At 37.3% G+C, this 25,942-nt stretch overlaps 1 protein-coding gene across 1 annotated transcript; it reads left to right on the top strand.

The window, feature by feature from the left end:
- The first annotated feature begins 12,892 nt into the window (after positions 1-12,892).
- LOC137934327 (protein NRT1/ PTR FAMILY 7.3-like) lies at positions 12,893-15,943 on the top strand. The gene is made up of 4 exons (XM_068778608.1): positions 12,893-13,040; positions 13,891-14,108; positions 14,353-14,918; positions 15,002-15,943. Exons 1-4 carry the CDS (start codon positions 12,893-12,895, stop codon positions 15,861-15,863), a joined length of 1,794 nt encoding a protein of 597 aa, XP_068634709.1. The 3' UTR covers positions 15,864-15,943.
- The last annotated feature ends 9,999 nt before the right edge of the window (positions 15,944-25,942 follow it).

The raw sequence follows: 25,942 nt of genomic DNA, 5'->3' as shown, positions 1-25,942 counted from the left end.
GTTTTCTAACTTTCCCATTCTATAAGATTTTTTAATTCCGAGTGGCATCATCATTATTAATGAAAGTAAACATAATTAATTAGGATGGTGGTGGATAAGGAGATTTGGTTGACGTTATAAAAAGCAGGGAACACGAGTGGAAGAAGAAGGAGAAGGAGGTTAAATATTAATGAATTAATTAGAGTATGTGGGGCCTATTTGAGCTGGATATGTGACGTGGGACCGGACCATAAATGTCACTGATTGACGTAAAGCTAGGGCATGGGATGGGTACACATGGAATTTAACTATGGGCTAGGGCGTGTTTCTGTGAGTCATTAATGAGAATTCACTGGAGAATGGGGTTATAGGCCACGGACCCATGCTTTTAAGAGGTTGATCAGATGTAATCGTCTTAAAGTTCTGGGCCCACGTGTACGATTTTAGCGTCCAATCGGCTAACAAAATCCCAATCATGAGGAGACGTTGCCCCATCATTATCAACATCGGTGACTTGTTAGGTTTATTACATCTTTTGAGGGGAAGGCTTCCTCTTGCCACCAAAGAAGGCAAGGGGAGGAGCCCTTCCCTCCCTCCTCCCTTATATTTTTAATTAATTTAAATAATCATATTATTATTAAAATTTATTATATTTAAAGATAATGAGAGAATAATAAATTATTTATAATATTTTAAAGTAGTATAAGAGTAGTATTTGTGACAATTTTATTACCTCTTACTGACATGAAGACAATATTTATCCGCTAAATTTGAAATTCAATGTAATATTTGGAATTATATCAATTATTTAGAGGGGACACTCTATGGGGTGAGCCGGTTCACAAATAGTTCAAATTCGGCTCAGCCCTTTGTTCTTTGTTCGGTTCGCGAGGTCACGACCCGGCTCGGTAATTTAAAAGCTTTAGGGCCTTCGGTGTTTGGGGTTGTAAACTCTCCTCTTCGGTTTTCACTCTTCAGCTTCAGAAAAATCGGGATAATCGCCGCTCTCACTTTTCAGCCTCTCCTCCTCTCCCATCCACTCTACACGACTCCTTATCCCGCCTTCTCTAACAAATCAGGAGAGTCTAAAAACTCTCGGACTCTGCCTCGATGGATGCCCTATTTCAACATTGCCATCATCATCTTCTTCACCGTCGAACGTCAAGATTTGCCAGTAGTGCCCTATTTCAATAGCCACTTCAATCAACCGGTTTTCACCGAGATTTGTTGTTCCCGACAAACCAAAGAAGAAAATGGACCTCCATTCACAAGTAATGCGGTTGAGTGTGAGAAGATACTAGTGAGAGCGCCGCCATCCCGTGTTCTGGAATGCTAGTTATGTTTGAGTTCCCGAAAATCTGAATCAAGCCACTTGAGTCTAAAAGCTCTGATATACTTTCGGCGATCCGTGCTAGACTTCGTTGATCTTTTTTGCGTCGAGGAAACAGGGTGCGGAGAAAGACGACGAGGCAAATAGGTAAATGATCGTGTGAGAGCTATACTGGTATGCAACCTACACATGCGAGAGCATTGAGTAATAAATTACACAATCAGAATTAAATTGAAAACCTGAATAGAAAAGGGAAATTCCTCGTCAAGGTTCGAATTTCTTATTTTCTGTTTATTTTGATCTACTTATCAATCTATCATTTTGTGAAAGATTTGGTTTCTATTTATTTTCTTCTACTTATTAATCTAGGGTTTGATTTTGAGAGTAATTGTTCAGTTTTGCACGAGCGCTGCTTCTTGCCCCTACTGTCGACTATTGTCTTGAATGAGCGCCCAACCCTGTCACGTGTTGATGGGCGCTTGTGAGTATAAAACACAGTTTCATGACTCGCTGAACTGACCTGAATTTAAGGATTGGGCGGATGGGATTAGCAAGCTAGGGAAACTTGCCCCTTGAAATCGTACTAGTACCCTCTTCAAAAAGTCCCCAAGTCACCTCTTTGCTCCTAATTGAATTGAAAACCATTGAAAACTGTAAAAAAGTCCTAAATCTGTTGGTTTGTATTTGAAAAATGAAGAGTTTTTATAGAGTTGAATGTTGAAGGTTGCCTTGTGAAATTTTATGTAAAGGTCATGTCTAATTTTAAGTAAAATTTATGCATAATTGTATATCTAGTTTATTTGATATGTATTTTATCCAAAGTTTTAAATGTAGGGAGTTTGAAAATTCTTGGGTTCGAACTTGATTACAATTTTAGGCTTGAGGTTGGGCTTGACTCGAGTTGGAGTTCGAGTTCGAAATATTTAAATCAAACCGAACTCAAACATATGCAGATTCGAGGTCGCCTTAACTCAATGCCACCCCTAACCTCTACCAACCAAGAAAGGTCTATTTGCCCTCATCTGTGCCATGCAAATGTTCACACCCCCTTGCCACTTGTAGAAGAGAAAAAATCTTACCAAAATTGAGTTCTATTTTTTAATATAGTACATTTGATGTCATGTGATATCTTGATTGGGTCAAGTGGCAATTAGACCTAGTTAACCTAGGTTTAACCAAATTTAGTCACTTGGGCCATGACCCCATTGAGTTTTATAACTTTGATTGAAACATTGGTATAAATCCTTTTATTTTTTTTAAATGGATTATATAATTAAGTTAAAAAAGAGAGGAAACAACATAATTTCACATATGAGAAGGATGGGGGGGATGGGTTTACCATATCATTGATCGTGAGGAGGGAGAGAGTCATTTTTTTGGCGTTCTGATTCAAGTATAACATAGAGTTTGAATTATTGTATTTCTGCTTATTCTTTACACTAAAACACAAATTAACTGTGGAATGAGTCTATGTAGAATCTAATGACACTAGAACCAACTTAATTGGCTCCATCATAAGCTATATGATAGTGTCCTAGCTTAAATGAAAAATTAAGCTTATGTAGCAAAGTAACACTTTATTAAATAAAATTTGCTTGTTCATTATAGTACATAATTAGTTAATCACATTGTTAAATTTTCAAATAATAACATGGTGCAAAATGATATATATAGTTGATCAAGGTCTCAAGATCCTTCCTTGAACCCTAAGTTTGAAGATAACAAACAAAGAGAATTAACTTGAGTATGTAAGTTTAATTCTTGCATAACTAAAAAGAAGATTTCCCTCAAAAGAGACATATGAAGTCCACATAACAAGCCTATTGAAGCACTTGAATTTTGTACAAAGAATGACAAGTCTCCCAAGAGAAAAAGTAACAAGAGTTGACTACATCCAAGGTAGTGATCATATGTGTCTAGTCGAACTTGGAGAATGCCAAATCCAATCAACTACATGTTGAAGAAATTTTAAATCTACAACCTATCGAATTTCGATCCAAAAAGTATAGGTCTCCAAAATTTACAAGTGACCTACTATTTTGATTATCAATAAAAATCAAATATTTTACATATTTTTCATAGTTGTTTAGTATCATTTTAATTGGTCTAAGTAAGTGGTAAAATGTTTCTTTTTGGGTATAACGACTAGTTTTTTTAACGTGAGAGAAACTTTTTCTTTTTAAACTAGTTTCATCCTAAGGGGGGGTTAGTCAACTTGATGCAGGAGATGAATTTCAACCGCATTACTCAGTTCATATCTTGACTCGCTAGTGGAGCACTAGTGCCTGATTCTTGTTGATGAATTAGATGAATCAAAAAATCATCTCCACAATTTAATTTTAGGAATCCAGATTTCGTAGTATATTATGAGTCATCCAGATGAAGAGGGTGGGACATGTTCAACCCTTGTCGAATTTTTCTTCCAGTCTCTCTCTCGCACTCTTCCCTCTCTCGGTCTCCTTCTTATCTCGTTTCTTTTTCCTCCGAATTTTTTATTCTCCCTCTCCTCGCCATCACACCTAATCCTTTACCCCACGCATCACCTTGTCTGTTGCCCATCCCATCGCCGTCGACTCTCAAAGCCTCGCCCTCGCCTCGTCGTACCCCAACTAGAGAAGCTACTTTGAACACTCTCTCGTTGTCGTCACCCCCTACCGCCTGCCACCTGCCGCCGTCAAATCAGCCGACCACCACTCTCGCTAGCGCCACACAGAATCCCCCCGGATACCTAAGTTGACGGGAAAATTATTTTCCCCCCTCGACGCCCTGTCCTACACAACGTGCGAACTCACACATGCGATTTTTTTTATATAAAAAAAAAACTTACAAATCTTATTCTTAGTCGTTGTTTTTCCTTTGGACGATGCAATTTTGTTCGCCCCAATCGCCTTTAGTACCACTTTTCCTCTGGACGATGTAATACGTAAAAATATAGTGTGTTAAAGTTAGCATTTGATTATTTTTTCTGTTAATTTCTTTATTTTTTTTATAATTAATCATGTGCACAGTTAATTGGTTCATGTAATTATTATATTAAATTACTTATTCGTGTAGTAATCATATTTGTTTTACATAATTTGGTATTTAAGTAATATATTTTAATTAAGTATACTATTACAAGTTACCCATTCACTTGTTTTTTATATTTTTCTCATTTTGGGGCATTAACACCGGAAATTATTTTCACACATGAACTTACTAACACCAAATTTGAAGTTGAATTTCATGTAGATAAATGAAATGAATTTAAAGCAGGAGATGAAGATGAAGTTCAAATTTTAAGTTTGTTGACTCCCCTATAATGAGAGCTTCATTGAATTGGTACAGAGGTTTTGGGTGTTCTCAAGCTCTTCTACTTGATTTCAAAATGTATTGTCTTTGATTTAATTTTCTCATTTCAATTAAAGTATTTAAGTGCCTTTGATTTTTATGTCGCGATAAAAATACTTAATTGAAAATATTGAACATATGTTTGGTTATTTTTAGATCAATTTCCATTCAACTTTACTTTTTTGGTTATTATTTGTGTGACTTCCTCTTGAACAATAATTTTAGCAACATCTTTTTAAGTCATAAAATTTTCAAACATATTAAGATTGAGCTGTAATTACTTTGGTAAAATTATTTAGAATTGAGTGTATTCACTTGTGTTTGTATTTATTATAAAATCAACCTAATTAGAGGTATTATTGTGCTATACATATGAAACAAGTAATTCTATTAGTTATTTTAAGTGGATCGAAAATTATAAAATCCCTACATGGATCTAGGTGAATATACCTAGTTACTGATTATAAATCCCAAGTGGGTATGTGTTGTAATTCAGATTTCACAAGTTTTTGTACTCTAGATTATAAAATGGGTTGAAAAATGTCTAAACCAGTTTGGTGAAGTCTATGATGGTGACTAGCCCATTGAAGCCTATGATGGTGACTTAGAGGACTTCAAATGGAAATGGGCTGCCAGTTACTGGGCTAAGTTCTCAATGAGATATCAATCGTATCTCATTTTCAGGGGTATCAATCAATCAATGTGAATGCCTCCCCCCCTCCCAACACTCCCATCACCACAAAAGATTGAAGTTCATAAGCAAATTTGAAAAATATGAACCATTCAATTTGTTGTTTCCAAAATCAAATCCCATCAAAGTGACTCACTTGAAAATTATAATTCATCTACATGTCCCTGTCTTTGTTCACATGCTAGTGTAGAATCAATGCAAGGGAGGCTGTACATGAAACTTGACTCGGTGAAAATGAAAGAACCAGATCTCTTCTTTTCATGGCATCTTTTTTTTCAACATAGAAAGTGAAATCCATCAATTCAATAGACACAAAAAGATAAAAAAAACAAACATCACATGTAAAATATTAGGGAAAAAGAAAATGAACAATAGTATGTGATTGGACTCTTTTTAATGTGACTTTTGTTGTGTAAGGACAAAAAATTTCAAGTGCATTTGGTAGCTTTATGACTACCAAATCACCCAATTTTACTTGTTCTAATACTACTTACTTATCAGATAAATGTGCACATTTAGGATGGATAATATACGAATTTATCGATAATTTTATTTAGTAGAAAAATAGGACCCCATATGAAGGCTTTTTATTTTTATTTTTTTTATAGCAAGATAATCTCACAAACATGGTAATTCCTAAGAATCCACAGAAAAGAAAAAGAGAGAAAATTATTTTCTATTGTTTGGTAACAAATAATCATTGAAGTATGGAGGAATAATTCAATATTTATCTATCTAGTTGTAGTTATTTTTTATACATGGAGATATTTCCCCTCATCCTCATTACACAAAGAAGAAGGAAAAACACATAACAACTTCACAAACACAACCCCATCATGCTTATGTCTCCTGGCTTAAAAACCTTGAGAAAGGAACCTGACATGGGTTGCAATAAATTTAAGACCATAGTTGGTGAAGAAAGCCAGCATTGCATTAAAGAGTTGTTAGAATGCATCAAGTCTCCTATGTTGAAGATGGAGATAGACTAACTCACTCTTAAAGACACCCCCTAATGTGGCTTCAAGGAACCTGACTGATTGAATAGAAAGGATTTTCGTCCACCCAGTTGTTCACCGAGGACTAGTCCTCTTATCCTCACTGGGAAACGTCTGGAGTTTCTGAAACTTAATTGACTGTACAAGAATGTCCTAACCAGAATTTTCTTCTTCAATGTGACTCATGACAAGGGCAGTATTACCCATATCAATCAATTGATTCCAGAATGGTACTTTTTCCCTTTTTTCTTCCCAAAAATACAGATCTTTTCTTTTCAAAGTTCAAACACACCAAGTATGTATCAGATTTTCTACCCTTGGGATTTGCTGCCATGTGAAACTTGCATAACTTTAAAACTCAACCCTGTGAATGGTCCGGTTGTGAATGATGCAGACGTTTCTGGAGTAGTGACAAATGCACCCTCATTTCAAAGACGAACATTTTTTTCATTTTTTTCTTGTCAAAAAGGAAGTAATTATATGAAAAAGTAGCTTAGAAAATACCTCAAACAGTGCATATTCTTTCTTTTGAGAACCCAAAAAGGGATTTGAGATATTCTCTTGACAATATCATAAAACTTCAACCTTGTGCTATACCAAATTGTGTGGTAAATAGCATGAAGGAATCGGCTACAGTCCAAAAAATTTGAACCACACAAGTTATATTGCAGCTTATTCCGGGTTGGATATCTCTAGATGAATGCCCATACCATCAAAGCACCTGTTTCTTGACCACCATTAAAAGCTCCTGAGATGTGGAAAAAGAAACTTGGAAGAAATCAGCTGATTAGTTGCCTTGTTAAGAACATGTGCTATAATTTTCTTCTACGGCTCTCCTTTGAAAAATGGAGCTACACAATTAGTGAAAGATGCTAGAATGATTTCCAGACTTTTGCTCATCTCCATGTATGAATCTGTTGACAAGAGACAGCGAGAAGCGATATAGATGCCAAACATTAGTTCATCAACGAATTATGCAATATTCCTGAATCCTATTCCAATCCAATTATGATCAACATCTACCTATCAAGTGACAAATAAATGAGGTCTCAGTTGATCCTGATAACCCAAAAAGAGAGTGAAGTGAACAGGGCCATAGTCATGTCTTGTTTTACTACTGAATCATTTTTGTAAATTCCCTGGAGTTGCAAAACAATTTTGTCAAAAGATGCTAGACAAGAAGTTCAAATTCGACGCTTTGAACCTGAAGAACTGTCGAGTGGGTCGGTAGCTTTTGCAAATGGTCACTTGAATATCCATATATTTTTTGAAATTATTATCTGCCCTTGAAAAGCATGTTTGCTTTTAAGAGTTGTCGCCAAATCTAGTGGATGTGTGTGATCCCACTCCACAAGAAAAGATGTATTATTACCTCAAACTTAAAAAGAATCCAATACTTCAATTATTGAGAAAACATGGTACAACTTGACTTGAGAAAAATGAAGCTTCTTCACGGCAGTGGAGCATCTGATGTTACCTACAACAGCACATTCTTTCTTTTGCCAAGAAGGAAACAGTGTCTCCATTTGCATGGTCTGATCCTTGAAATGCATTTCATGCTCTCACTTTATGATAGGTCAAGTATTCTTCTAGAAAATTGGCCCCTCAAACAGAGGGTATCATGAAAATTAAACTTACTTTTATAAGTAGAATAAACTCTATCTTTCCTCATTCAGCATATGTAGCTTTTCCTTTCGTTAAGGAATTTCCCTCAAGAATCATAGCTGAAGGTACCCTTCAACTAAATGCATAGGCATCTGAATTATTTTTTTTTTTTTTTCAAAAGTTTCAATCTTTGCAGTTTATACCTACCTTTTTGAAAGCAATTTGGTATATGTAACTCAGAAGTAATGAAATTTGGGATGCTACTACCACTAGTGCCACAGTGCTGCCCCTGACCCAGCTAAGCAAAGCATGGTATCCATTTCACTGCAGAACTATTTTCTTAAGAAGGACCCATCAGAATTCGAAGTGATTTAACAAAAAACAAGATAAGAAGTGACTATAGAAAGAGCAAGTGAGGGTACTGTTTGGGCCACTTAACAACAAGATATCATCCTCTTTATGGCAAAGGTTGCTTGAAGATTTTCCTGCTCATGTTTATTTTTCAAAATGGTCTTGTTTCGATTGCTCTTATGACCTCTTCAGTGGTAGCAATCTTCAGCCAACAATGACAGGATAGAGGATATATAACTGTAAGTGATTAGACATCTCAATAAAAAAATGTGTAGTTCATAACATTTCTTAGGTATCATTTGTACTATAATAGTCTCCACCAACCAATGAAATACAACTCATAAGCCTTCTCTTTTAGTAGCTTATATGTTAGTCGTGTTAGCTTAAGAATATAGCAGAATGGAAGAGGAAGTTTCACCTACTTGGGGAAATGACATAAAAATGGGAAAAAAAAGAAAGAAAGAAAACGATAAAACAAATACAGTACTACTTGCAAGGTTGGTTCATGCCAAGGGCCTAGGCATCCCAAAGTTAACAAGCTCACTGTTATCCTTTCAACAAGAGTGTTTGTATCTTAGATAAGTTTCCAGAGCACAATCACTAGTGTGTGACATCTAAATAAAGACTGCCATCAAAGATCGAACAAGTGTTTATAGAATTAGAGAAGTCAATCTATCCTTTTTGAGTGAGTGGATTTGAAGAAGCTGATCAAAAGACAAGCAAGAAATTATAAGAATGATACTGATAAGAAATTCAGGTCTATATGTCAAACTCTAGAACAAACTTAGACACTGTGCTTCATAAAAAATACACCCAGTAAAGTATGATGTCCCCTCTTCATTTTTCAATGAAATCTAAAGAAGATCTGATGATCTAATGACACCAAGCACGCGCATTGATTCCCTTAATTCCACTAACCATTTCCATGTTTCAATGAACAGAAGACAGATGGAAGAAAAATAAACTCTGTAAAACTAAATACAAGAAGAAAAAAAACCAAGCCACTAAATTTGGTGTCCACTTGTAATTAGGTATCCTTAGCTGAGTTCCTGTATCCTATGTCGTGTGGGTTCAGATTTACAACTTTGTTTAAGAACTCCATGAAGTCGTGATCAGGTGTTCATCACCATCATGATTTTTTTTTTTTTTTTTTTTAATATTAGCACACCAGCTGCAAGACGACAGCACCCACCAAATATTATTTAACCAAAAGCCAGATTGCAGTAGTGTCAGATTTCCTTTGGCTGACATCAGTCTCTTGCAGACACCCTCGACAGGGCCTTGTCATCTTACAACGTTGGCTTTTAAGAATACAAGTTTTACAGAGGCTTTTTGACAAACACATGTGACAACAAACAAAAAATAAACAGATTCAGAGTTCTTACCTGCGGACACAGTGTAATTGCAACAACTTTTGCATTATGACTGTTGTAAGGGATAAAAAGCTTTGATAAAACCTTTGAAATTTGCACGGGTTGACTGATCAATAAGTTTTCGCTGTTTCTGTTCTCTTTCTTCCCTTCAAATCGAGTGGCATCTTGAATAAAAAAAGATCGCGTTAATTATGGTTCAAAGCCTCCCGGAACGGCAGCCAATCAGCCCTGGTTGGCGTGCTGGTGTAGCTGCTAGGATTAAAGTGATGACCCACACGGCCACAACAGATAATGACATATACCTTCTGTCAATCTCGATCGATCTTGGACAACTCAAGAAAATTGACACACTGATATCAACGTTCCCTGAAACAAGTGGAATCTGACGCACTTGAAGTGGCCATGACTTCGATTAAAAAAAAGAGAGGGAGACCCGTTCTGGGTGGAAAATTGGCTTTGTTGATCAGCCTACAGTCAAATTAGAATTGAGATCTTCACTCCCACTTATTAACTTATTAGATGATGCACTCTTCCGATTGTCAGGAATTAAGAGGCTGCTGCTGCGGCTGATAAGTCGTGTAGGATCAGAATACGAGCTCTTGCTTCTCAGAACCGCCGCGGTGACAGCTACAGAGTACAGACCCGCCAAGGAGGCGAAAAAGTTGTGATTTTCAGTTTCACCAACCCTCCTTGGAAGCCTTGACTGCTGGACGTCTCACGAACTTATCTCATCTGTAAATCAGATGATAGCAGTGACAGATTTTAAGATTTAAAAGGAGAGTGACTACCCAGAAAAAGAAGAATACGCAAGCTGTCATCAACTCTTACTTATCTGTAATTTGACAAGATCAGAGAAAATGAAAAAGAAGGCAAAAAAAACACAGATTTTGAGTAATGGGCATTGTTTAGAGTTTCTGATGAAGGATATTTTCTTGCCTCCAAGGAAACACTCAACAGCTCCTCATGGCTGCCTTAATCTATGCCTGCATTTGCTCTTACTCAATAAGAGTCGTGTCTAAAGTTCAAAAACTGCAGATTCAAAAATATCTTTTTTTCTAAGAGTCGGCTTAGCCCACAAATCCTGGGCAGTTGTTTATCTGTGTTTAATGAGAAAAATTCTTGCTAATAAAAGCAAATTGGCTTTAACAACTTGTCCTAAATGTAAGAATATTTTAAGAAAATTTGAAGACCAGAAGACTTCCTTGCCGTAATGATCCACTCTAACCCCAGGCTTAATCCCCAGCAGAGATTTTCAGTCCAAATTGCGATTTTAGCAGTCCATTTTTCTCTACAATCACACACTTCTTTCATAAAATCAACTGGAAAATGTTTGGATGTCTGGAACATGTCCAATCAGTACCTCAGCCGACATTCAAAAATGGCGTTTTTCTTACTTCAACCAGCTTAACAGGCCTCATTTGGACATAAGTTTTTTATCCAAGCTATTGATTTTCAAATCGATGATTAAATAGTTTATATTATATAAACTGACAATACAAAAACAACCATGTAAGAACAGTGATAAGTTCAGTACAGTTCCAGCAAGACAGAAACTGATAAATTCCCTCTGTTCGACTTTACTGTCAGGGAATCGTGTGTCAAAATAATCAGAATAGGCAAAAGGAAAAAGATGCAGAAGCAGGGCATAATCACCATTAGAGCACTGGCCAACAGAGATATATGGCATCTTCAGCTAATCCCATCGAAAAAGACTAAAAGAAGACAAGATTTACCACGGACAAGTTCCTCCCTTTAACTGTGTCCTAATATTCCATCTCTTGGTGCCATTTCTCATCAAATACTGTTGAGCGATGATCTTTACTAACAGCTTTCCGATTCAAATAGGACAGATACGATTTAGAATCTGAAGAAGTAAAGGACAAGATAGTCGATCCTATCGGATGAGTCATAAATCAAACAGGAAAAGAGAAAACAGAGGAAGGTCCCATCTGAGCCATCCTTAGCTATCCCAGAATCCCTCTTTCGTTTTGGGAACTTTCTATTTTCTCTTGCATTATAGTTGGTAAGGATATTCAAATCTCTCCTCAGCAGCCTGGAGAAAAGAAATATTAACAATATTCATAATAGAATCAAAGAAATCCTTTTCTTATTGTGTATTAGGTATGTAAGGAATCTGGCACTGTTCGTTTTCTAGACTAAAAAATGAGCTTTCAGTGGTGGGTTGTTGCCTGTGGACTAGTGAGTTCATCTAACCATCCCAAACAGCTCAATAATCCCAACATACTGTATTTGATCTGTGAAACCCAGATATTAACACTGAAGTTCCAGTGCATTTCCAAAACCCAGAATGGGTTTAAGAGAAGAAAAAGAATGAAATGAAAAAGTTTTATCCAAGTGAAGAAGATGAACTGCTCTCCACCTGGAATACACTCCCAAATTCCAAACTGGTGGAATCATATTTATTCTTGGGAGAGAAAGAAAACGACCATTACAAGTATGTTGGTCAGACGGGACGAAATTTTAAGAAGTTGCTTTCTCATTTTTTTGGCTACTCGTCTTAGAACTCGGAAGATCCAGACGCACCAAAGGCTTTCATGCTTTAAAAAACAGACATGTAGCTATCAGTGCCAAAGGGGAACCAACTAGGACAATTTGGATTTGTGAAAGAGACTCTTTTCACTTCGAGTTATGTATAGAACAGAAAAAGCCGTCTTCCTCCTCAACATCATGCTGTAAACCAGTTTGGGATAGCTTGGACTTTCTGGTCCCTTCCTGGACCTTTTATCTCCAAATCTGCACCGTCCGCTCAACTTCTTCCTGCCTATACATATGGCCCCCATGCGCCTCTTCTTCCTCCCAACCTTATTCAGCACCGTCTCTCTCTCTCTCTCCCACTTGGCTGCTCTCTCGTATCAGCCACGGTTATTCTCAAAGTTCTCAAGCAGCCTTCATTTGTTATTGTATCCTCTGCTTTGCAGCAGAGTAGGCTCTGGTTGAAGCATCAATGGCAGCTGCTAATGAATTCAAGGGGGTAAGGGTTGTGCTCTGTTCTTTTGCCGTTTGTTCATGTTATGCTATGAAATGGAAGCTTGTGACTCCCGGTCCCCAGGGATTATATATTCAGGAGCCTCAATATCATAATCTGGGATCAGGATGGAACCCTTTGAGATCATATAATACAGCTTACTGTTGAGTATTGTTAACTTGTTTTTAAATAAACCAGTCTATGATGATTATTTGTTACTTATTCCACGTTGTTGTGTTGTAGAGCCTCGAGATGGAGGTGAAGACGAATGAATTGAGAAGCATGAGAAGCAAGGCAATCAAAGACGACGAGTACACCCAGGATGGCACCGTTGATCGACATGGACGCCCGGCTCTCAAATCGAAAACTGGGGGATGGGAATCTGGAATTCTTTTACTTGGTACTTCACTTGTTTACATCCATTCTCATATTTTTCTCCATTTCCCTGCTCTCTCCGGCCTGCTTGCTTACCGAAATTGTCCCCAAAGACCATCACCTCAGACAGCAACATTTCGTAGTATCAGAAGAAAAACCCATGAAAAGCAATAAAAAACCAGATCAAATTTAGACCCACACGAAGCAACCAAAGAAATCCACTTTAGGGACATTTAACTGGAAAAAAAAAAAGGATCACAGATGCAGTCTAGCATGAAGTTCGGTAGACCATCCCATCCCATCCCATGCCATGCAAGATGATGGACGGGCCATGTGATTGACGAGTGGAATCGCTCGGCTGGAAATCTGCTCTTGCATCTGTAGCTCACATGTCTCTGTATCCTCCCGTACACCTCATATGTCACAGTCTCCGTTATACCATGGTGTTTACGTCTGTATCTCTTCTTCCTGATGGAAGAGACGGAGTCGAAATATTTTTTTACCTGATCGGTTCTTCCCGTCGAGGAGAAAAAAAGTAGACACTGCCACCTTTTTCCAGAGATGGATCCCGATGGAGACAGCAGTACGAGCGGAACGTGAGTACTGTGCGAGGGTCCGTGAAGAAGACGATTCCTGGTTTGAGCCTCATGAAAAAAAACAAAAAAGAGATAAAAAAGGAAATTTTGACACGTAAATTTTAATCTCTTATGTGGTGTGATATCATTGGAAAGCCACGTCACCCTCCATGCGTAGGATACCACGTGTGGAGTATATTTTGTGGCTCCCACACACACGTGTGCGCGATGAACTTTTCTTTTTTTTTAATTTTTTTAATTTTGAAAAAAAAATATTAATTTTGAAATAAATTAATGCAGTGAATCAAGGGTTGGCGACATTGGCGTTTTTCGGGGTAGGAGTGAACCTTGTATTGTTCTTGACAAGGGTCCTAAGCCAAGACAATGCCGAGGCAGCCAACAACGTCAGTAAATGGACTGGAACCGTCTATATCTTCTCCCTCGTCGGTGCCTTCCTTAGTGACTCTTACTGGGGCCGATACAAGACTTGTGCCATCTTTCAAGCCATTTTCGTTCTTGTAAGTAATTTTTTTATTTTTTATTATTCTCATAAGTTATTATAATCCATTTTTGTGACTCTACAAGTGGATAATTTAGGTGAAAACCCTCCCATATATGAGTACTTGTTCTGATACCATGTGAAGTTGAGTCTAATGTCTATCCCAAAATGACTAATCAACTTATGAAACCTTTTTCTAACTAATAAATTCAAAATCTTTATACTCGCTAATTTATATAGAACTATTCATGAACAATTTCCAGGGGCTGGTATTTCTTTCTCTATCTTTCTACCTCTTCTTGGGCAAACCCTCCGGATGTGGGAACCGGTTGATTCGATGTGGGAACCACTCAAGTCTAGAGATTGGAATCTTCTATCTATCCATCTACTTGATCGCTCTTGGGAACGGTGGATATCAGCCGTCGATCACCACCTTTGGTGCCGACCAATTCGACGAGGAGGACCCACGGGAAAGCCGGTCCAAAGTGGCCTTCTTCAGCTTCTTCTACTTGGCGCTCAACCTGGGCTCCCTCTTTTCCAACACCATCTTGGACTATTTCGAGGATGGAGGTCGGTGGGCTTTGGGCTTCTGGGCCTCCGCTGTATCTGCCTTATTGGCTCTCATCCTCTTTCTCTGCGGGACACCCAGGTATCGCCACTTCAAGCCCAGCGGCAACCCTCTCCCGCGGGTCGGCCAAGTCGTCGTCTCCGCTGCACGGAAATGGAGGGTGGAGGTGCCATCAAATGGCAGAAATTTATTTGAGGTGGATAGTAATGAATGCAACGATGTCACCCGGGGACGAAAGATGCTCCACACCAAAGGATTCAAGTGCGATTCTCTTTTTCTTAAGTTTCTTACTTAAAATCTTTTAAGAACAAATGGAAATGGTTTCATCCTCTTTTGATTTTCAGGTTTCTGGATAGAGCTGCGGTGGTTACATCGAAGGACTGTATAGAGAAAGACGGGCCTCAGAAAAAATGGCGCCTCTGCACTGTAACACAAGTCGAAGAGTTGAAATGTGTTCTGAGACTCCTTCCCATCTGGCTTTGCACCATAATCTACTCCGTCGTGTTTGCTCAGATGGCCTCTCTCTTCGTCGAACAAGGAGCTGTCATGAAAACAACCATTTCCAACTTCAGAATCCCGCCTGCTAGCATGTCTTCCTTCGATATCCTCAGCGTTGCAACCTTCATTCTATTCTACCGGAGGCTTCTCAACCCTATCATCTCTAGACTAAGGAAAACAGGACTCACAGAATTGGAGAGGATGGGAGTTGGACTCCTCATAGCGATAATGGCAATGATCGCTGCTGGAGTAGTAGAGTTTTATCGGCTAAGGTATGTTAACAGTGATTGTGCAAGCTGTGAGAGCTCTAGCTCCCTTAGCATTTTATGGCAGATTCCTCAGTATGTGTTGATTGGAGCTTCTGAGGTGTTCATGTACGTGGGTCAGTTGGAGTTCTTCAATGACCAAGCACCAGATGGATTGAAGAGTTTTGGGAGTGCTCTGTGTATGACTTCCATTTCTTTGGGCAATTATGTGAGTAGTTTGCTTGTGGCAGTAGTCATGGACATCACCACAAAGGATGACAGAGCTGGATGGATCCCAAGAAACCTCAACAAGGGCCATATGGATAGATTTTACTTTCTCCTAGCTGCCTTAACTACAGTGGACTTCATCATCTACCTTGCTTGCGCCAAGTGGTATCAACGCATCAAGTTACAGGGGAAATGTGAAGCCAGTGATGATGAAGAAGGAAGTTTTGAAGTCTAGAGATTGAAAAATACTTGATCAATGCATCATTAACTGGACTTTCTCCATTTTCTGCCTGGGTATGAAGACATGAGATTTGCAGACTCCATGATTCTCATCCCAGTTTCAGTCTAAATCTCAAACTTAACCAATAGTGTTCAGGTACAAAGAGTTTTCTTCCTACCACCAATGGAAATAAATATTGGGCAGGAATAATAACAACCCATTTAATCTGGGGTCTTGGAAACTTCTTTCCCCCCCTTGTTGGTCCCTATTAGTCACTTGTTTCGATCAAAGGAAATTCATGTTCCAAATTCAGTTACTCTTATTTGTTATCTCTCCATTCACTACTTCAGTTTCCTTGCATATATCGGACATGTAATCTTCTCCATTTTTACCTGTACTTTAGAGGAGGCTTTCAACTGTGTTATTCCTTGAATCTATGTGATTACGTTTTGTCAATTATTATCAAAGTTAAGGTTTATGTTTAGAGACAGATTCAAGACTTCCTTCTTACAAATCATATAGATGTTGATCTTTTCATTCTTGCATTGGAAATATAGCGACAAATCTTCTATTTACCAATGTTGGATATAAACCCTTGATCACCACCTTCAGTGTTGATCAAATTGACGAGGAGCATCCATAGGAAAGCCATTCCAAAGTGTCTTTGTTACGGTCCCGGATCTGACACGTGGATTCTTTGGGAGGATCTGGGGTATGCCACGGGTTACGGGTCTTCTAAGCATTACCATAGGGGTAGTAGGAAGACATGGGGAAGACGAAAACGAAGATCAAGCCAAAGGGAAGCTTGAAAACCCTAGAGCACGTTGAGGAGAACTCTTAGCCTCTCTACGCTAGATTTAACCTAATTCTTAATACTTCAATGCTTCCATTTCTCATTAGTTTTACCCCTTAAATAGGGTTCACCCGGTTAGGGTTTACAATAAAATATTCTAAAAATACCGCTATAAATAAAATATTCCAAAAATACCCCTATGACCTAAAACTGAAATAAAATAAAGTAAATTAAAGAAAACACTAAAATAATAATGTTATTGCGTGCATAACAGTCTTTTATCAGCTTACTCTACTCGGTCCTTAACCTCGACTCCCTCTTCTCCAACACCCTCTTGGACTATTTCCAGAATGGCGGTAATTTGGCCCTGGGCTTTAGGTCTTGGTTGGTTAGCTTTCTTGGCCTACTCTAGACGTCAGTTCCCACGGATCATGTTAGTACTCTGTTGGTTAGTCAACAAACTTCAAATTTGAACTTCAACTTCAAATTCAACTTTAAATTCATTTCAATCATCTAGATGAACTTCAACTTCAAATTTGGTGTTAGTGTAGATGAGTTCATGTGCACTGGAAAACAGTTTCCAGTGTTAGTGCCCCAAAACAAAAAAATATATATAAAAAAAAAAGAATGAGTAATTTACAATAATATACTTAAATAAAACATAATAGCTAAACCCCAAATTTGGTAAAACAAACATGATTACTACATGAATAAGTAATTTAATGTATAATTTAAATATATTAATATACTAACTAATTAAATTAGATATAATTTTATTTAATGATTAAAATTTATTTTAAATTAATACAGTAATTACGTGGGTCAATTAACTATGCACATGATTAATTATAAAAAATAAAGTTAAAAATAATATAAATGAATATAATAAATTAAGTTATTAATTTATTAATAACATATGATATACTTTAACATAAAAAGGAATGATTAAACAAAAAAATTTGATCAAATGCTAACTTTAACACACTATATATTTTTATGTATTATTAATTTATAATATTTTTTTGTTAAATTTAAAACCATTGGTTTTATTAATTAAAAAAATGGGTTAATTTTTTTTGAAATCGAGTTGACCCGGATTAACTCGGCTGAACTTGGGCGAGTCTAGTCCAAGACTCGGGCAAATTAGTGGTTTAATTTTTTCTAACTTAGGAAAAATTAAATCGGCGTCTTCTTCCTCACGGCACTGTGACAAAGGCGACCCTGGGGGGGCACTGTGAGGGCTGCGATAGAGGCGGTGCTGGAGGCTCTACGAAGGAGGCTCTGTGAGGATTGTGACAAAGACGATGTTCGGTGTTGAGAGGCCGAAAGGCACAACGGTGTACTGTGACGGAGACACTAGAACAGACCGAGAGGGAGGTCGAGAGGGAGAAGAGAGTGGGAGAGAAAGAAAAAAAAAATTTGGCCTCCTGCGACGAGTCCCGCTAGCTTCATCCGGATGATTCATAATATACTACGGAATCCAAAATCCGAAATCCCCTCCCCCCAACGGTAGTTAATTATGATGGTGTAAGTGTAAAAAAGGGTGTAAGAAGGTGAAAGGTTCTTAAACTTTAAGTCGAAGGGTAATAGTCCAAAAACCAAGAGTTAAATTGGTGCCAAAAGTTAGAATAAAGTAGGTGTTGAGTTAGTTTAGTAGTTTCTATTTTAGAAGCAAAGTTGACATCACTATTAGTTTAGTAGTTGGTATCTAAGTTATTCTAGGATTACTTATTTTTCCTTTTCATATTCAAACTCTATGTATTCCTTTATTTAAAACAATGCAAAGCAGATTGGAAATGCTTGGACAATCCAATTCTCCTCACCAAAGATATTCTCCTAAATTCTCTTCTCTCTCTGACAATACATGAGTAAAAAGGGCATATTTGTAATTTATTTTATAGTTCAAGGATAGATTAAGGAGGGAGGGCATCACCTTAGAGGACACCAATTTGGCCTTTCCAAGACTACAAATTGATTAGGAGTAGGAAACTCTTAAAAAGTACAAGTTACTACCAAACTACTTCCTCCATGTGGGAAGTTTCCTAATCTAAACATCTTCTAAATATAGGGAAGCCAAGTTAAGAGTTTCTTACAGGACTTTTTAATCTTGGAATAACATGTGCTATCCTCCTTTCCTTCTAGTCCACCCCTTCAAAAATTAAAACAAATACCAAACTACTTCCTCCGTGTGGGAAGTTTCCTAACGTAGAGAAGCGTAGTTGAGAGTTTCTTACTCCTAAACACTTTTTAATCTTGGAATAGCATGCTTTCTCCTCCTTTCCTTCTTGTCCACCCTTCAACAATTTAAACAAATACCAAACTACTTCCTCCATGTGGGAAGTTTCCTAATGTAGAGAAGCCAAGTAGGGAGTTTCTTACTTCTAAACACTTTTTAATCTTGGAATAACATGCATTCTCCTCCTTTCCTTCTAGTCGACCATTCAACAATTAAAACAAATTATAGATATACCGTTTGTTGTCACACTCTTGTTGGCCTAGGTGGCTTCTCAAGAGGTGTGTGTGTGTGGGGGGGGGGGGGGGGGGGGGGGGGGGGGGGGGGGTTGGGGAGGGGGGGTTAATTGTGATATTTCAAATTAAAATTTAGTGTGCCATATTAAAATTAAAGCAAGTATGATATAAAAGCATGCACATAGCATCTTAAAAAAGTACAAGTTGCTACCAAACTACTTACCTCCATGTGGAATAGCATCTTCTAAATGTAGAGAAGCCAAGTTAGGAGTTTCTTACTCCTAAACACTTTGTAATCTTGGAATAGCATGTGCTTTCCTCCATTCCTTCTAGTCCACCCCTTCAACAATTGAAACAAATACCAAACTACTTCCTCCGTGTGGGAAGTTTCCTAACGTAGAGAAGCCAAGTTGAGAGTTTCTTACTCCTAAACACTTTTTAATCTTGGAATAACATGCTTTCTCCTCCTTTCCTTTTTGTCCACCCTTCAAAAATTTAAACAAATACCAAACTACTTCCTCCATGTGGGAAGTTTCCTAATGTAGAGAAGCCAAGTAGGGCATTTCTTACTTCTAAACATTTTTTAATCTTGGAATAACATGCATTCTCCTCCTTTCCTTCTTGTCTACCATTCAACAATTAAAACAAAATATAGATATACCCTTTGTTGTCACACCCTTGTTGGCCTAGGTGGCTTCTCAAGAGGTGTGTGTGTGTGTGTGTGTGTGTGTGCATAGGGGGGGGGGGGGGGGGGGGGGGGGGGGGGTGTTAATTGTGATATTTCAAATTAAAATTTAGTGTGTCATGTTAAAATTAAAGTAAGTATGATGTAAAAGCATGCACACAACACAAATTGAACACAAAGATGTTTTGTTATCGATGTTCCCCAATTGGTATTCACCACCTAAAAACCCTTGCTTGGGAAATTCCACCTATTGGCTTTATTAACTAGAATTTACATAAAAGAGATTTTGAGTCTCTTTAAAGCCATGCATATGCTCGAATACATGACTTTACAAATCTTTTCAGAGATTAATTGGCTAGATTCTAGCTCTAGCAAGCTCTTTTATCTAGAATTCAAGGCCCTAAATCAACCTATAAAGTCAGGAAGTGAAAATAAAAAGAAGGAAAAGCTTACACTCTTTGATTTGATGGAGAGACAACCTTCTCCTTTGAGATATTCAAACCTCTAACCCTTGATGCACAATTGAGAATGATTTTGGAGCTTGAACTATGATGATGCAAGGAGAATACTTTGTGAGGTGAAATTTTGTAAATATCTGACTTTTTCTCTCAAAAGTGGGTTTGAAATAAATTTCAAGTGGGAATTACTTTGAATGTAGTAGATTTACAAATAAATGTTTAATGAATGCTCTAAGGAACGTTTGGTAGGGCATTTATATCCTCCTCAAGTCAAACTAGTCGTTATGTAGCTGTTAAGCTGACAACTTAATGAATAATCAATGAAAAAGTATAATCGATTAATCGTGTGTAATGACTATATTTTTATGAGTCCTTACGCTTATTGATTGATCAGTTGATCGATTAATGCAATGTCAAGCCTTTAGAAAACTTAAGTTGATGGGTCGATTGATCGACCATGCATTGAAGTTTTGGCTGTGTAAAACAGAGTATGATTGATCAATACTATGTATGATCGATCATGCTTTATGTGCTATTTTGGCATAGTTCTGTTTGAACGATCAAATAAACAGGTATGATCAATCATGCCTTATTATTTTTCAATATCTGGGCATGTATGATCAATCGATCCAATGGGAATGATCGATCATACTTTATATCTCATTCTGGCATATTTCTGTTTGATCAGTTTGCACAAGGTATAATCATGCCATAACCAATTTTTTAAATAAGGTTTCTATGCGTGATTAAAATGATCTTACATATTCTAATAAGTTAAAATATGGATATGCATCGAAAAAACATGATTTTAATTAAATATGTCCTAAGATTCAAAAACTCATTGGTACCTCAAATTTGAGGTTTTGGTGTTGTTGTCTTACATGATTATAGTTTTTGAGACTTTTCTATACAACTTAAACTCTAATCTTCAAGTCTTCATTCCTTCACGTATGAGTGTTTCTTCAAAATGACTTGACACATGATTCGAGCTTGAGGTCTTGAAGTGCATCTGTCGATTTTTTTGCAAAGACCTTGATTTGTGTGTCTCTTGAAAGGAAAACATAAAAAATGCTAAATTTAAAATTGTTACCTCTATTAAGTTTTGTTATCATCAAAATATAGAGGAAAGTCAACTCTAGATCAACAACTCTTTCTCTCTACACATTTCCTTATATAATATTCCCTCTTTTGACATGTTTCCCATATCTTTTCTCCATTGTTACTCATAAACACTTTCTAATCTTGGAAAAGCATGCATCCTCCTCCTTTAGTTCTAATCCGCCCTTCGACATTTAAAACAAATTATAGGTATACCCCTTTGCAATCACACACTCTCTCAACATGCTTCCTTATATAATTTCCCCTCTCTTGACACGTTTGCCATATTTTTTCTCCACAACTACTACTCTTCTCTAGAAGTGCCTCTCTTTTTCCTCTCTATTCTCCTCTTCTCCCTCCCTCGTTTCAAACTCCATGTGAATCCAGATTATAATAGCTAACTCCCCACAAGAGTTTCATTTTATAATATGTGACTTGAATCAAAAGTATGAGAATCTAGTCTCACGCAAATTAAGTTTCAATTCAATTTGATTTTCCTACATGCAGAAATCACCATAGGAAGTAAGAAAGGTCCAAGTTATACAATGTTGGAAGACAGGGCCCATGCCTACTCGACCAAGGAAGGCCCACATATCAAAGTGTATTAGACGATGAGCCAAAACCCATAAGAACAAGGAAGACCCATGCATCCAAGAGAGATTGAAGATGAGTTCAAGGCCCACAGATCAAGGAGAAGGCTCATAGGCCCACATACATTGATGGAAGAATGGTAAATAAAAGGTCATCTCATAGAGATGACATTGATATAATTAAGCTAAAGTTCCAGGTTTAAACCCCTAAACTCTAAACCCTAAGTTTATGGGTATTATTGTAATATTTTAGATTCATAAATCTATAAATAGAGCTTCAGGGGGAGTGTAAGGAATAATCAATTCCATAACCCTTCTTCCTCCGGTTTTCTCCCAATGGGTTTCTCTCCCTTTTTCTCCATGAGCTAAATTCTGGAGTCTTGAAAATCAACATACAAAGAAGATGTTCTCTAGGCAAGGTAATATTGAAAATCAGAACTTTATATTCAATATCTATTTCTAAAGATTTTTTTTTCATTCTGGTACTTCTTGGCCTGGTACTCCATTTGCAAATCTGATCTTTCATTTGAGAGATAATGGAGCCCAAAGAAGCAAAGGTTTAGGTATGATAAGAAGCTACCAATGCTAGAAGAAGTTATACCACTCTATCCAACATGGATGTCCTCTCAGAACCATCATACAACATTATAACTACAACACACTTGGGACTTGAGGCCGAGCTCATTCAAGCTATGATCTGCTTTCAATAGTCACTAATTTTTTTCCAGTTACTCACAAACTAAACTTCTTTCGCTAGATTCTTCATTGGCTTCTCAATCCATAGAGGCTACTCAACCAATGTTTAAGACCTTACCATTATATCAGTCAATAGAGCCAATACTAAATGGCAAGTCCTCTCTTTCTCTCTCTCAACTTGAAAAATAAGGGTGTTTGTGCCTATTGGAAACCATATGAAAAAATGCATAGTGAAAATTTTTCCTTTGACCAGAATTTTCTAGTCCTGACATTTTTGGGACAAGAAAAAATTTCAATTTGATTTCTTCATGATTCCCCATGCCTTTAAGAAATTTAAAAAGGATAGAAAAATGGTTTCCTATTACTCTAATTGGAAGCTAAGGGGAAAATAACTAAGACGTACTAAATCGGTTCTGGATCACTTACCAAGATAGAAAAAAGAGTTCCCTATTACTCCAATTGAAAACTAAGGAAAAAATAAACCAAGACGTACTAAATTAGTTCTTAATCACTTACCTCTTACTTTAACCGTTTTTTTAATATTTATGTAAGAATTATTTTATATAGTGTAAACACAAACACTATAACTTGTTTTCTCGTTATTTCTAATAGTGCTACAAACGCACAAAAATTTGTCAAAAAGAACTTTTCTAATTGATTTTTTTTTCAACAAGAAAGTTAGTCAAAGAAAAAAAGATTTTCTTGTTATTTGGTTTTTTCTTTAACAACAGCAAAAGTCCTAATGAAAATGGTTTCACTACATGCTTTGATTATTATGTTTTTGAATAGGACCAAGGTGATTACTATGAAGAACTCTATAGGGGAAACTTGCCTAAAAAAAATGGCACCTTGGTAATGTGACACAAGTCTAAAGTGTTAGAAATGTATTGATTCTTCTAACTGGCTTCGTATCATAATCTACTTCATTGTGTTCACCATTTCTGACTTTTCAATCCCACCTGCTAGCATGCCTTCCTTTGAGATCCTTAGATGCAGCTTTCATTCTCTTCTACTAGAGGCTTCTCAATCCTATTATGTCCAGGCTAAGAAAAAAAGACTCATAGAGCTGAAGCAGATGGGATTTGGACTTGTCATTGCTGTTGTGTGGGTTCTCTCCTATATGGAGGATGGTCCATGTGGGTCCATTAAGCTCACATGGAAAGAGGGTTTAGGCCCAACAGTTTTTAGGTTTACTAAAACCTAAGTGATGTTGACATTATAGATAGAAGAGAACGTGTGAGAGAAGGCAGAGAAGAAGAAAAAAAAGAAAAGGGGTTGTCAAAGCAAAACAATTCGTACAGTTTCTGTCAAATGCTCTGATCGGTGTCTTCTGTGGTCCGATCAAGCTGAAAATTTATAGATTCACAACTGAGGGCTCTACAATATGAACGGTGAAGATCAAATTTAGATCAGTATTTCTTGTGTTTATTACCGTGAAAAATAACAGGACTTCTTAGGTAAAATATCTTCTATCACATTGTTTGGTTGTCAAGAAAGTGTTTTTTTCTTGAGATTATTGTTGATTGTATGCCTCGAGTGTTATCTAAAGAGAATATTTGTGTACACATCAGTGTTGATAGTGGAAGTTTTAACTGTTAGTGTGCCAGTGCCCACCTCTCACAAGTTACTGTTAATGTAATGTATTCTCTGGCCCCCAATTATGAGGAGCGCCAATATCGATAGTGAGTAAATTAGTTAGCGGTTCCGACTTAGATGCTGATAAGGTCAAATTGTGACTGCAATGATTATTTGTGAAGAAACTGTAAAATGAATAAGGAAGACGGGGGTCCAAGGGGGTTGGCCCCTGGCAGCGGGGTCCCTTGTCACAATTGCATCACCCAAGTTAGAACTGGGGAAGCTTCATGAAGGTCAACTGGATTGCATGCAGTAGCCATTGTGTGAAGCAACCATAGCATGCAACAGCCATTGAGTGTTGTAATGCTTATAAATAGAGGAGTTCTTCAGCAGCATGAATCATCCAGAATCAGACCTCTTCCTTGTTACTCTGTTTCGTTTTAGTTTTTTCTCTTGTATTTCTGTTCAGTCCAGAAACCATTGAAGCTCTTCTAAGAGCTTGTGATGGGACGAAACCTTCTTGTATTTGTGATAGATCAGTGTTGGCTTTCTTCTTGATTGTTGTTTAGATGTTTCTGGGTTGAGCATACTCTGTTTTACATTAACTGGACTAGGTCCCGTGTTTTTTTCCCTTTGTTTTGAAGGGTTTTCCACAGAATTTTTTTGGCTCTTTGTGTGTGTGTAGTTTTTCTCTATAAAATTACTTTTCAACAGATTCACACAAAGTGGGAGAGTATTATTTCTCCCAACAAAGTGGTATCAAAGCGGGGTTATAGCCGTTCAATACTTTGTGCTGAATAATGGAAGCTAATTTGAGTAGAATGGTTCTAATTATCATACTTGGAAAGGAAAAATGGAAGACCTTTTATTTGTGAAGCAATTTCATCTATCGGTGTTTGCTAATGAGAAGCCTGAAAATAAATCTGATGAAGAGTGGACCTTGCAACATAGACAAGTTTGTGGGTACATCAGACAATGGGTAGATGATAATGTTTTGAACCATATTAGTGGGGAGACACATGCACGTACACTCTGGAATAAACTTGAACAGTTATATGCTCGAAAGATTGTAAACAATAAAATGTATTTGATCAAACAATTGATGTCTTTGAGATACCAAGATGGAACTCCGTTGACAGATCACTTGAACATATTCCAAGGAATAATTAATCAGTTGGCTGGAATGTGTATCAAGTTCGACGATGAGGTACAGGGTTTGTGTTTGCTTGGTACATTATCGGACTCTTGGGAGAGATTCAGAATGTCATTATCTAACTCAGCCCTAGATGGTGTAATCAATATGAATCTAGCTAAAAGAAGTGTTTTGAATGAAGTGATGAGAAGAAAATCATAGGGTTTCTCTTCACAGTTAGAGGTCTTGTTTACAGAGAAGAGGGGGAGGAGTAAAAGCAGAGGTCCGAAGAACATAGATAAAGCCAGAAGCAAGTCAAACAAGTTTGCTAATATTGAGTGTTATCATTGTGGCATGAAAGGGCATATCAAGAAATATTGTAGAAAATTGAAGAGAGAATACAAGGAGAAAGGGAATGAGAAGAAGGATGTTGATGAAAAGAAGGATGATCAAGTTGCCACCACTACTACTGGAGACTTCTTCATTGTTTGTGATGAAAATGATGTTGTAAACATTGTTTCTCATGAAACTAGTTGGGTGATTGATAGTGGTGCCTCAATTCATGCTACATCCAGAAAGGATTTCTTCACAAACTATG

Source organism: Aristolochia californica, unplaced genomic scaffold (assembly GCF_029961685.1).
Source record: "Aristolochia californica isolate CCGP_79_NKW_82.1479 unplaced genomic scaffold, dmAriCali1.0.hap1 SCAF_6, whole genome shotgun sequence".
In the NCBI taxonomy this organism is placed as follows: Eukaryota; Viridiplantae; Streptophyta; class Magnoliopsida; order Piperales; family Aristolochiaceae; genus Aristolochia; species Aristolochia californica.
The sequence above is the reverse complement of the archived record's forward strand: the minus strand, read 5'-3'. Positions and strand labels throughout refer to the sequence as shown.